At 42.7% G+C, this 14,908-nt stretch overlaps 1 protein-coding gene across 5 annotated transcripts in view; it reads left to right on the top strand.

The window, feature by feature from the left end:
• The window catches only part of ltbp1 (latent transforming growth factor beta binding protein 1), a 295,601-nt gene that overhangs the window by 34,501 nt on the left and 246,192 nt on the right, over nt 1–14,908 (top strand). For all 5 annotated transcript variants that reach the window (XR_008723852.1, XM_055639325.1, XM_055639326.1 and 2 more), the window contains exon 4: nt 12,036–12,196. Coding sequence is in view for 4 of the 5 variants with exons in the window: in XM_055639325.1 (XP_055495300.1) it covers nt 12,036–12,196 (161 nt within the window). In the remaining variant the exon portion in view is untranslated. The remainder of the gene's footprint in view (nt 1–12,035; nt 12,197–14,908) is intronic.

The following is a 14,908-nucleotide window of genomic DNA, read 5'->3' as shown; positions in this document are numbered from 1 at the left end:
TGCTGCCCCCGCTGGCGGCAGGGGGGATGGACTATAAAACCAGGAAGTGGTGTGCCTCAATTAGTCTGCAAGCTGGAGGAAGGCAGAGGGTCACGTTTCTCTGAGCTGTGAATAACACTGAACACATGTCCACACAACTGTGAGTAAGTACCCTTAATGTGGTTTGCCTCTGGGATTGGTGCTGGGCCCATTGTTTGTGGTTTATAGCAACAATTTAGATGAGATTGTCCAAAGCATGATAAGTAAGTTTGCAGATGACACTAAAGTAGGTGACTATCATAGACAGTGAAGGTGGTTATCAGAAATTACATCAGGATCGTGATCAGCTGGGTAAGTGGGTTGAAAACTGCCCAATGTGCACGTGAGGTGCATTTTGGAAAGGCAAACCAGGGCAACTTCACAATGAATGATTGTTAGGGCCCTGGGAAGTGTTGTCAAGCAGAAAGATCTTGGAGTACAAGTACACAGTTCCCTGAAATGGGCGTCACAGGTAGATAGGGTGGTAAAGAAGGCTTTTAGTAGTACTAGGCCCCCTTTCGTCATGACTGACGATGGTGTGATGCATCCTAGTTGTTGGCTGCTTGCTCCAAATAGGAACCCTATTTTCTATGTCTATGAAAACCTCGGCTAGCGCAGCGTCGATGTGTGGTTGGATGCAAGCATGGGCGATGTCATATGAAGGACAGGCCCATGTAGCACGTCCCCCCCCCCCCCCCTCTCCACGTTACTGATCGATGCAAAGGAACAGCAGGGGCGCTACAGTTTGGCATCAGTGCCGTCGCAGGAGCTGCCAGAGTGAGGTTGTAGACAACGACGAACTGCCTGAGGGGCTCCGACTCTGGATTTTTCTTGAGGTTTACTCGTGGAGCCTTTTCCTTGATTGGATATGGCCACAAGGCAGTGGAGGTTTTAAATCAGAGTTTTCCCTCACCTAGATGGACTGCCTTCCCAGGCTGACGAGCCCCATCTGCCCGAGAGGCTTTTGGTACATTAGCCTTTATCTGTCAGGGTATTGAGTACAGAAGTTGGGATGTTATGTTACAGTTGTGCAAGATGCTGGTGAGGCTGCATTTGGAGTATTGTGTTCAGTTTTGGTTTGCTAAAGGAAGGATGTTGTTCAGCTGGAAAGAGTGACAAGAAGGTTTGCGAGGATGTTGCCAGGACCCGAGGGCCTTGAACTAGAGGGAGAGATTGTGCAAGCCAGGACTTTATTCCTTGGAGTACAGGAGGATTAGGGGTGATCTTATAGAGGTGTATAAAGGCATGAGGTGAATTGATAGGGTGAATGCACACTTTCACCCAGCATAGGGGAATCAAGGACATAGCTGGAGCAAAGAAGAAGCAAGGGCAAAATTTAATGGGAACCCGAGAGATAACTTTTTCACACAGAAGGTAGTGGATATATGGAATGAGCTGCCAGAAGAGGTAATTCTTCTTCTTGTGTCTGGCGTACACAGCCTAAAGTTGTAAGACAACTTGTTCTGTTTGATCTTCTGTTTGTGCACGCCAGGTTGATTGCATTCGTCAAATCAGGGTGGACCATGTGAAGGTTGCAATCTCCCACCCCAAGAGGTAGTTGAGGCAGGTACAATACAACATTTGAAAGATACTTTGAGAGGTACATGGATAAGAAAAGTTTAGAGGGATTTGGGACAAATATTGCCAAATTGGAATAGCTTAGATGGGGCATCTTGGTTGGCATGTTGGGCTGAAAAGCACGTTTCTGTGCTGTACAACTCTATGACTCTATGAAATGTTTGGAGAAGGTTTTTTTACTTGGTAGTAGGAATGAGCTGCAATGGGCTGTGGTGGAAGCCGAAACATTTGTGGCATTTAAGGGGCTTTTACATAGGCACGTGAACATGCAGGGATGGGAGGGATATGGATCACATGCTGCCAGAAGGGATTAGTTTAATTTGGCACGATGTTCAGCGGACAATGTAGACTGAAGAGCTTTGTGTTTAATCTATCTAGGTCCGTCCTAAATCTATACATCTCAGTCAAGTTTCCCCTCAGTCACTTCTGATCCAAAGAACAATATTTCCTTGTGGCAAAAATCTTCCAGTTCCAGCATAATTTCTTATAAATGTCCACTGGAGCCTCTCCACTTCAATCACATCTTTCCTGTAATGTGGTGACCAGAATTGTCATACTACATAATATGTGGCATGACATGTTGTATACAGTTTTGACAATCCCAATATGATTTCCATGCTCTTACAGTGTGTACATCGGCCAATAAAGGAAAACATTCTATGCATCTGTATTCATTTTAATCATAGCCCTACTGCCGTTAAGGTTCTGTGGACACTCATGGATGCTGCTATTCCTTCATTCTATGACTAATGCGTTCCTTTGCCTTGTGGCAATACCTCGTACTTCTCTGGATTAAACTCCATTTGACATTTTTCTGCCCAACTGACTTGACCACCCATACCGTCCTCAATGTTGATCACATAGTCGATTTTTAGATCGTACATGAACTATTTTACATATTTAAGTGTTAATGAATAATCATTCTTCTGTTATTCGTGTAGCTGTTTACTAACTTTTACCTCAAGCCCCTGTAGGAATCACTTGTTGCAGTACCCAGACCCAATTGCTTGCAAAGGCAGTTCTCCTGCCATTTCACAATGTGAATCATCCGAGATGATGCAAGCTTTACCAAGTGGATTGCATCATACAGCGATGTGTGGCTTTGCTAGGATCAGTTTGTAAATATATCCAAATCCAAAATGTTCTTCCAAAAATACGTTGCAGCTTAAATCTCAAAGTAGAATGTCATCAGTGAATCTAAATTGCCACAGAAAATCATAGTTTTACAAAAATCCCTAAAATCAAAGATGCACGGCAACCTCACTGCCTTATGACCAATCAAGAGACATCTCATAATTTTAATACATGTACATTTGAATGCATGTAAGGTAAAACTAAAACTAAAACTGGCCACTTTATCAAGCAACACAGTGATAAATCCGATGCAGCCCAGAAGTCATGTGACCCTTCAAGTCTGTGCTGTCTCTTCTACAGGGCTATTTAGCTCTTGAGGCAAAAGGAATCAAGGGATATGGGGAAAAAGCAGGAACCGGGTACTGAATTTGGATGACAGCCATGATCATATTTTGTGTTGGTGCAGGCTCGAAGGGCCGAATGACCTACTCCTGCACCTATTTTCTACGTTTCTATCAAATTTAGTCATGTGCCCCCATCTTCAAGTAATCCTCTTTCAAAGTAGACAGCTAATTATCCTTTAACTGTTCATTTGTCATCCTTAAGCACCTTGTCATTCTATTCCTGTAATTTGCTTCCGATATTTTTGTCAATATGCCAAACATCTTGCCACTGGTAATGCACCCACTTCCTAGTGAAAATTGTTTCTTCCAATTTGCTCTCTCAAGCTTCTTCATAGTTTTGGATGCATTTTTGTTAAGTCTCTTCATAAACTGCTCCAAGAATAATCTCAACCCAATCATTGTGGTTACTACCACAGACCCTCCCTCTTTTGATGTTTAGGTTTAGTGCCCATAATTAAGATCCCTTTGTGATAATTTGTGATGTTGATAAAGGGCCCAAATATGAACACCTTCCATTTCCCACATCCTGCCACCTATGATTTTACTTTAACTTGCTGTTTATGGATATTCCTGGAAATACCAGTATTGATACCATCCCCAATTGTCCCTGACCGAACAACACAGTTACAAGTTAATCACCTTCATGGATCTGGCATCCCCTGGAGTCCAGCATAGTGATGATGATTGATTTCCTTCTCTGAAGTTCGTAGGTGGACCCGAGTGGCAATCTTTTGATTATTTTTATTGAAGTAAACTTAAAGGCCGGGTTTATTTAAATTCCTGAGCTGGCATGGTGATGAACTTGTGACTATGGATAAGTAGTGCAATGTGGTGGCTGTTGTTCCAGTCATTTAACTCCAATGTTACTGAATGCTGCACCCCTCCAGACTATCTGCCCCACAGACCTTTCCCCTTTGGTCCATTATAACATTTCAAAGTCCCATCATACAGAACTGGATATTAAAAAAAATGTTTGTATTTAACAGAAAGGTATTGCAATGGAAAAGAATACAAGTTATTCAAAGAGGGAAGTTCGGCAGAGTGGGGCAGCAGTAGATTTGCTGCTTTACAGTGCATGAGACTCTGGTTCGATCCTGACTATGGGTGCTATCTGTATAGAGTTTGTATGTTCTCCTTATGACCACATGGGTTTTCACTGGGTGCTCCCGATTCCTTCCACACTCCAAGATGTGCAAGTTTGCAGGTTAATTGGCTCCTGCAAATTGCCCCAGTGTATAGGATAGAACTAGTGTATGGGTGGTTGGCATGGACTCTGTGGGCTTAAGGGCCTATTTCTATGTCATATCTCTAAAACTAAAGTGATTAAAAACCCAATTCTTGGGAACCTCTAAGCTTGCTCTAAATAAGATGCCAAAAAAACTAAAAATGCTGTAAATTTGAAATAAAAGCACGCATTACTGGAAATATACTGTTAGTATCTGTGGAGAGAGAAGCATATTTAATATTTCAGTTAATTTATAATGGCTTCTGCCCAAGAATTGACATTCTATTCATCACACGGGGCCTGGAACTGCCTTGTAAGACAATGAGTGTGACCATAATCACATCTCCTTTGCACTTCATTTGGACTTGGTACGTGGGAAAGGATTACCAAGAACAATGCTTCTACTTTCATGTTTGGCTCCCACCAGCATTTTCTCAGAATTCTCTTGCTACTTAGAGTTGAAGTCCACACAAGTAGGTCCAACTTCTGATGTGGCTCTGTCTGTACATGACAGCTGGCAAGAAGCGACTTCTCTGCACTGACAAGTGTTGAAGTACATGCAAAGCTCTTCAGATTTGCTAATGAGAGTAAAAGGCAGGAAACCAGTGGCAAAGAGTAGGAATGGACTCCCATGGGGACAACCAGTGATCATAATTGAAATTAATTATACAGACCTTGGATTCAGAACAGCAATTGGTAAATTTGTGGCCATCACCAAACTGAATGAGGATGACAGTTCCAAGATAAATTTTATAAACACGGAATGTGGTTTTACAACTTGCAAACGAGCTTTGGCATAAAAGATTTGGCATTTTGGTATAAAAATTAAGGTAGTCATATATTAGTTGAGAAATAAGAATCTTAATGTGACAAAGTAAGAAAAGGATCTGCCTCAATTACACAAATTGACAGTGTTGCAAAAAAAACTAATAAATGCTGGAAACAAAATATTTCAAAAGGGGAAATATATTTGAAAAATAAGTTAATTGCAACAACCTTCAGTGGAAAACATTTTGAGCACATTGTGCAATTCTAATATCATAGAGTCTTAAAGCAAGGAAATAGGCCCTTCGGCCCAACTTGGCCACACTGGCCAACATGTCCCATCTACACCAATCCCACCTACCTGCGTTTGGCCCATATCCCTCTAAACCTGTCCTATCCATGTACCTGTCTAACTATTTCTTAAACGTTGCAAAACCAACTTTGCCTTCTAGTTGGTTATGTCAAACAGTCTTTGTTCAAAATGTACACTGCCAACATCCCTCAGCTCTTTTTCTGCTACATCCATGACTGCATCAGAGCTGCCTCTTGCACCCATGCTGAACTTGTTGATTTCAATAATTCACCAAGATGAGGTGATCTACGCCACATATGCACCCACGATAATGTGTTCTATACCAGGACGTCCGAGATGTTCTCATTCATTAGGGAACAGGGGGTCAATCAACCCATTCCTTCTCTCCAGAAATGCTGCCTGTCCTGCTGAGTTACTCCAGCATTTTGTGTCTATGTCAAATTCACTTGGACTATCTCTGACATTCCTCTCCCCTTTCTTGAACTCTCTGTCTCCATCACAGAGGACGAACTAGCGACTGACATTTAATACAAACCCACCAACTACCACAGTTATCTGGGTTACACCTCCTTCCACCCTGCCTCTTTCATAGATGCTATCTCTCACTCTCATTTTCTCTGTCTCCATCACATCTGCTCCCAAGATGAGCCTTTCCATTCTAGGACATGGTCTTCTTACTTTAGCAAGCATGGTTTCCTCCCTGTTGTCACAGATGGGTCCCTCACCTGTATCTCCTCAATGTCCCGCATTTCTGCTCTTGATCCCACGGCCTCAAAGGAACAAGTACCCCTGATCCTCTCCTTTCGCAGCACCAGCCTCCCCATCCACACATCATTCTCCTACATTTACAACACCTTCAACATGATCCCACCACCAGTCACAACTTTCCTTCCCTATCCCTTTCCGACTGCTCCCCACGGAACTCCTTGGTTCAGTTATTCCTTCCCGTCCAAACGACCTGCTCCCAGGTACTTCACCGGCAACTGTAGGAGATGTAACACCTGTCCCTTACCCTCCTTCCTCACATCCATCAAGGGACCCCAGCATTCTTCCAGGTTGGACAGAGGTTCACGTGCACCTCCTCGAACCTCATCTTCTGCCTCCGGTGTTTCCGATGAGGCCTCCTTCACATCGGTGAGACCAAGCATAGACTCGCCGACCGTTTTGCCAAACACTTAACCTCGGTCCGCTAAATCTCACGGTTGCCAACCATTTTAATTCCCCTTCCATTCCCATATTTTGGACCTGGGCCTCCTCCATTGCCTGAGTGAGGCCACATGCAAACTGGGGAAACAGCACCTCATGACAGAAAATGCTGGAGAAACCCAGCAGGTCAGGCAGCATGTCTGGAGAACATGGATAGGTCTGAACAAGGGGTTGACACAAAACATCAACTATCCACATTGCATATCACCTTCTGCCTATATTCCTCATATTGGATTCACAGTTTACAATTATTCTAACTTTATCTCACACCTTTTGGCTTTTCATCTCTGTGCAACCATATGCTATCTGAGGCAAATCTGCAATATCTTTTAGTACAAATTCAGTTTTGTCAATTTACTCAATGGAAATTGTTTGATAAAGAATTGCAATTGTGACTTGTGTGATTAATTAGTTTTCAATGAACACATTTGTGACTCTGGCCATTGGTACCAGCAGGTATCCCCTTTGCTTTCAGCAGCCCACCTCTCTCCTCCACTTTTCTTTTTTCCCTTTTATATTGGATTTTTTGTACCACAGATCATTAATTGGAAACAAAAATGTGCTACTTTAGAATTTGCCTTACACTTAACTGTCTTGGAACTGGGATTCAGGATGAGTTCCAGACAAGGTGGGAGAGATTTTTTGTGGATACAGAGCCTTAATTAGAAGCATGCCCGAATGTTACTTCTCTCAGTCGATGCATTTCAGTTTCATAGGAAAAGCAGGTGCCTGACGAGGTTAACATCCTTGCAATGTCTACGGTGGGACAATGCAGTCTGCAGAATTGCTTTCACAAAGGCAGTCAAAATAAATTTTGCTCCAAATACTTTTTAATTACAACATATTTCTCAGAGGTTACATGACATGGTGCTTACCTCTCTGTTTCAGTTCTAACTTTGTGGAATGTGTGTATAATGACATCTGGTTTACCAGAGCAGCAGAGACTTTTGCCTGATGATTGCTTTCGCCCAGAGCTTGATTTATAAGTTTTAAGCTTTAAGTTAATTGTGTTAGTTTTGCAGGAGTCACGTTCATCTTATTTAGCCTGGCTATTTTGCCTCATTATCTATCTGGCTGATTTGTAATCTATTTGGAAGCTTTGCCTCCATGTTGATATGCTGCTTCTTGCATGCACCATTTTAGCGGAACACTGCAGCTGGGGTTTCATTTAATGCATAGAGATCAGTATAGTACAGGGACAACCGATTCAGCCTACGATGTCTGTACTGAACAAAATACAAATTAAGATAACCTTTTCTGTATTCTTGTTGGCCATATCCCTCCACCCCTGGTATAAGCACACCACTATTGTTTATTCTTCCATCGCCACCCCTTTCAATGTGGGACCCACAAGGACCAACAAGGACCCACCATGTTCTGTGGGGGGGAAAGAAGTTGGTCTGCACATCTTCTTCAAACTTTTCCCCATTTGACTTTAAAGCTTTGTCTTTGACATTTCCGTCCTGGAAAAAGGTTCTAAATCTCCCCTATCTGCTTTCATGATTTTATGAATTTCTATCCGCTCTTTTCTCAGCGTTCAATGCTTCAGAGAAAATATTCAAGTTTGTCCGACCTCTCCGTATAGTTAATACCCTCTAATCCATGCAGAATCCTGGTCAACAAAACTAGTAATCAACTTCAGGAAGCTGGGTGGTGTACACACCCAAGGCTGCATCAATGGTGCTGAAGTGAAGATGGCAGAGAGCATGAATATCAATTTGTTCTGGTCCAACCACATTAACACTGTGACTAAGAAAGCACAACAACCATACAAGTGAAGAAAATTCAACATGTCTGCAATGACTCTAAACAATTTCTATAGATATACCATAGAAATCATCCTATTGGCATCCATCATATCCTGGTTTTGCAACTGCTCTGTTCAAGACAGTAAGATGTTGTAAAGTGTTATGGGCCACAGGGTGACGCCTGTATGGTCGTGAGTAGTCGCCCAAAGAGTCGTATGTTTTTCTAGTCGCCGCTGGATTTTCAACATGTTGAAAATTTCCGGCAACCTGCCGGCAAGTCGCCGAGAAAATCGGGTAAGTGGGATAGGCTCTTTACAGTGCAGATCAGTTGATCACAAAATATGATCCCCCATCCATCCATCGACCTCATCTACAATTCACATTGCCTCAGGAAAGCATATTCCCTCCAGTTTTAATTAGTGACGGATTGGCTGATTTAATCATTGGAAACAAAGTTGTGAAATAAAAGTATGTGGTTTGCGTAAGTCCATTGCACAAACAAAGACAATGTATGCACATTTGATGATTAAGTCAAAGAAGCATACAGTGTACAAACAGGCCCTCTGGCCCAACTTGCCCACACCGACCAACATGTCCCATCTACGCTAGTCCCACCTGCCTGCATTTCGCTCATATCCCCCCCCAAACCTGTCCTATCCATGTACTTGTCCAACTGTTTCTTAAACGTTGTAATAGTCTCTGACCTTAACTACCCTCTCTGGCAGCTTGTAACATACACCCACCACCCTTTGCGTGAAAAGGTTACCCCTCAGATTCCTATTCATTCTTTCCCACTTCACGTTAAACTTATGTTCTCCTGCTCTGGGCAAGACACTCTGTGCGTCCACCCGATCTATTCCTCTCATGATTTTATGATGTCTCTAATTTCTTAGTTTTATTTTGAAAAGTGGTGGGCAGATGTAGTCTTGGGAATAATCTTCCTTGTAGTGACTTCATTGGTTTTACTCCCGTGATGTATGGGAATTTAACAGTTCCTGTGGGAAGTGTGAAGGCTGCGTACATCATTCCCCATTCATACCGTTACCGTGAAGGAATGCCATGAGGTCAGCACTTTCCTTTTGTGAGCCTACTCTTTCTCATTTATTCCCAGGCTGTTCTCAGGACATTTTCTCTTACCCTGCATTAGTCTCTTATATCTAAAATGCCTGTCTCTCTCTTTATGTCGACTTTTTCTACCTTCCGAGTCCCCTTCTCCTCGTTCCGAGTTCCCCTCCTACTAAATCTCGTTGCACTGATGTGCAATGACAATAAAAAATATTATTATTATTATTATTATTATTATTCTGCCCCTTCCTGTCCAAGTACAATGCAGTTTGCAACTTCTTGAACAAAACTGGTTCCAGCTATCTGCTGTCGCTTGATCAACCATTAGGAGGACAACGAGGTGATTCTTTCTGATTGTTTCCAACTATGTGCAGGAGAACACTGATCAATTTGTGTAACCCACCAGTTCTGGAGTAAAGCTGTAGTTGTACAGCATGGAGGCTGTAACCCCTTTAACCCATTAGGTTAGTGATGAACACAGACACGGAAATCGCTATCAAAACATGCGTGGGACTCACACACACACACACGCACGCGCGAGGCTTCGGCCCCATGGGCCCTGTGGACAGTAACATAAGGAACTGACCTGGTTGGTGACCGACTCCGAACTCCAGCAACAGCAGCTTCATCTGCCCTGAATCGTGGAGCTTGAGTCGGCTGGTGGGGGCTTCAACATCGGGAGCCTTGATCGCCTCGATGCAGCAGTATGATTTTAAGCCGTGCCGGGCGCTGAATGGCCCCGCGAACGGGCCGATTCAGCCCTTAGAAAGCGTTTGATAAAGTCCGGATTACAAAACATGGGGGGAGATTGTCCCCCACCTCTAAAGCAGGAGGGGAGGGTGAGGGGGAGGGGGGGGGGGAGGGGCAGGGGTAGGGGAAGGGGGGGGGGGGTGGTGGACATGTCCCCCCCCTGTCCCCCTAGGATTTCCACGCCTGGCTGAACATCAAGCACCCATTAATCCCATTTCCTTCTCCTCATGTCCCTATCAAACCTCCCCAGATTCTACCATTTACCTCTAGAGGCAATTTACAGTCCAATTAACCTTACAGTCCCAGCATCATTTATTTGTATTCCCTCTCTCAATTCTCCTTTGTCCTTAAAGTTGACTGGATTACTTTTGTTCTGGAGTTAATATGGGATCAGTCATTGGTGGGGGACTTTTGGTTTTTGCACCTATTCTGGGAAATAAATAAATGAGTCCAAGAGATTTTAACACAGCAGGGCAATTTGCTGGATGGATTACTCTATAGAATGGACTGCCACTCCGTCCCAAGAGACTATGGGTGTGGGATGATGGTGGAAATGAAGAAGGATGAATCGGCAAGAATGTGGCAGATGGAAAAATAAAAACGGATGTTAAGTTTTTTGAATCTCTAATGACCTCTAATCTTGACATGAGTTTAATTAATTAGAGGGGAAACTATCCATTTTCTGCGCTGCCTTTTTGTGAAAATACAATCAGGTCAATGACTCAGGCGATTTTAACTGCACAAGAGCATTATAAGATCGTGCATTGTTGTCACCTAGGCATTGCCCTTCCATTTCACTGGTTCTCATTCGTCATTTAATTCTTCTAAACTGCTACTGTGTCTCATGTCCACAGGATAAGTAAATGGTGCAAAAGCAAATGTTTGAGCACAACAAGATGATTAAAGATTACTCTGAATTCTTCCTAATGGAAGAAAAATATGGACAGGAGAGTCCTTGGAAAACGTTTGAGGGAATTGAATTGCCATCAGCACCCATCAATTTTGGTCTTCAGCGCCTGTTATTTATTTTTGTTGTAACTACACTAAGTCTTATGTAAGTGGAATCCAGGAGAATGTGGTAGCAAGGATGCTGCACACCAGCACAACTAGTATAGCTGCTGCTCACAGCACTAAAGATCTGGGTTCAGTCCTGACCTGTGGCATTTTCTATATGGATTTTGCATGTTCTCCCTATGCTCTGGTTTCCTCCAGTATTTCCAAGATATGCAGGCTGGTTAGTTATTTGTCCACTGAAAATTACCTTAATTGCTTGGGTGATGGGTACAGTCTGGGGGATGTGATGGGAAAGCAGGGCAAAATAAATGGAAGCAATGTACGAATAATGAAACTGGGTGCTTTTTGTTTAGTTAAGTTTAGAGATACGGTTTGGAAACGGGCCCTCCGACCCACCGAGTCCACACCGACCAACGATGCTTGCACCTTAACACTACCCGACACACACTAGGGACAATTTTACATTTATACCATGCCAATTAACCTACAAACGTGTGGGAGGAAACCGAAGATCTCTGAGAAAACCCACGCAGGTCACGGGGAGAACGTACAAACTCTGTACAGACAGCACGTGTAGTCAGGATCGAACCTGGGTCTCTTGCACTGTAACGCAGTAGCACTACCACTACGCCACCATGATGCCCGATGCTTGATGGTTGGCATGTCACTGTGGGCCGAAGTATTTGTTTCCATGTCCTTTGACTATAACTCCAGCAAAGTATTCAGGTAGTGTGAACAGGGTAATGTGCAAGTTAATGATTTAAATAAAATAATTTTCTTTCCTCGCCATGAAACAATGATAATTGCCTTTGCGTTTAGCTGGGACTGCATAGTAAATCATTATTTCTAATTTTGTTGCTTTCTTCCCCTTGCAGTTTGATGCCTCTACCATCACAGCCACTGACAATGCTGGTACAGCGTGGCCAGTCTCAGCAGTTCACCTTCAAGCCCAAATATTACAGTCAGAAGTTTTATCCTGGAACGCACGGTGCTGAAGTTTCCCTTCCCCAAACCTCATCTGGATCCACTTACCAAGGTTAGTTTTACTATCGGATGTCCTCCAGACTTCAAACAGAGGGGGCTAGGCTAATGCAAGAGTACGGAAATAACCTGATTAAATTTTGATAGGGATCTGTTCTCTTGTAGAGTTCTGTCTTTTCTGTTGTCACAGCGCACAGGAATATTATTCTTTGTTGCCTGTTCACTGTTGTTTATTCCATCATAAACTTATGGGGGACCTTGCAGTCAATAGTTTTTCAGTGTGGAAATTACTGTGTCCCATGGTTTGTGGTCCGGGCATCAGTAGTCACTTACAATTGTAATTAACAGGAAAGTTCTCCTCCTGCTTGTGATGCACCCAGTTAATATGGTGTCTACTGTACACCTGCGAACCTTCGAGAGAGTATCTGTCAATCTACTGAATCTCCTCAATCTTCTAAGGCCTGGATGGGCCTTTTTTATGATTGTATTAATGGTCTGGGCCAGGACAGATCTTCAGAGATATGCATCCCCAAGAACTTGAGGTTGACTTTTCCACTGCGAACCCGTTGATAAAGACATGTTCATTGATTCATACAGAAGCATGCAGGAAAGCACGGATCACTGTTGAGTTTTGGTGCCAGGGTCGAAGTTTCAGACACCCTTTTCCTTCGTCGACCAAAGGCTATGGTGGCACATCAAAGGGGATGGTGAATTTCATCATCAATGTCTGACTTCAATGAGAGGTGGCTCTCAATATATGAGAAGCTGTCCACATATTCCAAGATCCTGCTGTGTACCTTTATTAAAAGAGGGTAACGTTGTACATTGGGGCAGAGCAGGATCTTGGAATATGTGGACAGCTTCTCCACCTATGTCGAGTGGATTTTGAACGTGAGACCCTTCCACTTCTGTGCTTCAGTGAGTGAGCTGTTTGTAAAGACGTACCAGAATAATTTATTTTCTGCAGCTTATTGACCATTTCTGTTGGGATTTATCCAACATTTCTCTCTAGGTGTTGATTGAGACACCATTGTTTATAAAAAATGTTGAAGTGACTTTTGTGCTGATTATGGATGTGATACTATCTCAGTCGGTTGCACAGGTTTTCAAATGATTTGCTGATTACCGATTCCTGATTGTGGTCCTATATACATTTGCTGCTGTTTTTTTAAAGTTATAGTAGTGGTACACTTCATAAGAAATTCTTTAACCCTAGGATTGAAGTCATGAAATGCTCAGTACTCAGTGGAAGTTTTTCTTTTAATTCAAATTTCAGCTGAATAATTTTTAATTTCCTGTTGGGATTTAAAAACGGAGCTGACCCTGCTATTAAAACACGCTTGCCTTCTCACCAGAACCACAATATGAATGTGGCCACGTGACTTCACATTATCTCAAATGCTGATGTAATGCTGAAGCTTTATAAGGCACTGGTCAGACCGTATTTGGAGTATTGTGAGCAGTTTTGGGCCCCATATCTGAGAAAGCATTTGCTGGTGTTGGAGAGGGTCCAGAGGAGATTTACGAGAATGATTTACAAGAACACGAAGATGATTGTAATATATGATGAGCGTTTGACGGCACTGGGCCTGCACTCGGTAGAGTTCAGAAGGATAAAGGGGGACCTGATTGAAACTTACCGAATAGTGAAAGACCTGAATAGAGTGGATGTGGAGAGGATGTTTCCACTATGACGAGAGTCAAGGCCATAACCTCAGAATAAAGGGACTTGCCTTCAGGAAGGCGATGCGGAGGATTTTTTTTCAGTCTGTGGGTGGTGAATCTGTGGAATTCATTGCCACAGAATGGATATTTTGATAGTGGAGATTGATAGATTCTTGATTAATCTGGGTGTCAAGGTTATGGGGAGAAGGCAGGAGAAGGGGGTTGAGAGGGAAAGATAGATCAGCCACAATTGAATGGGGGAGTAGACTTGGATTTTTTAAATTCAGGACTTTCCGGATGCCATTCCGAGGCCTTCCACACGAAATGTGAATTTATAAATATCAAGAAATGCGTCATTTAAAAATAGATGCTGCACTTATCCACGGCAAGTGAGGTGAAACTTCTTCCAAGTTCAATACTTCCCTGTGGGTCAGGAAAAGGGAAATGTTCACATATGAGCATCAAAGGAGAACACTGATAGCCTTGGCTGAGATATTTCCCCACATCTCCTCATCTCTGTGTTCAAAAGCTTTGCTTGCATTTTGTAACCGAATCCAAGAGAAACACTTGTTTTTTAAGCCTGTGCCTTTGGGAGAATAGATAAGCAAACTGGGAAGGAAGAGACACCATAAATAATATTATCGGACACATTCTGATGAATGTGAATGTTTTATGACGTCGAAAATTAATTGTTTGTTTTAACCAATATGTTTTCTCTTGGCTTTGTGGAAATACTCCATATATAGTCCAGACATTGTGGTTGTATTGGTGGCAAAACTGTCAGCACTCAGTCAGTGCTCTATAAAACGGACAATTTATGATGTCTGCACAGATGCATTTAAAAGTGAATATTTGGAATTTGCTGTTAGTTAACCTGCTCTTGACCAGATGTACGGCTGCAATCTTTGCGTGTTTGAACAAAGCAGAACTAATAACTTCAACTTTTTGTTTTACACATGGCATTTGCTGCAAAAGATATTGGCACTTATTCGACCGCTTTGAATAAGATGTGATTATTTCTTGGACAGAGAAACTAATCTTTATGTGTGGTTTGGCATTCCCTCAGACAAACAACAATATTCCATAGATTTTTATATGACTT

The sequence above is a fragment of the Leucoraja erinacea genome, chromosome 8 (assembly GCF_028641065.1).
Source record: "Leucoraja erinacea ecotype New England chromosome 8, Leri_hhj_1, whole genome shotgun sequence".
Lineage (NCBI taxonomy): Eukaryota > Metazoa > Chordata > Chondrichthyes > Rajiformes > Rajidae > Leucoraja > Leucoraja erinaceus.
The sequence above is the reverse complement of the archived record's forward strand: the minus strand, read 5'-3'. Positions and strand labels throughout refer to the sequence as shown.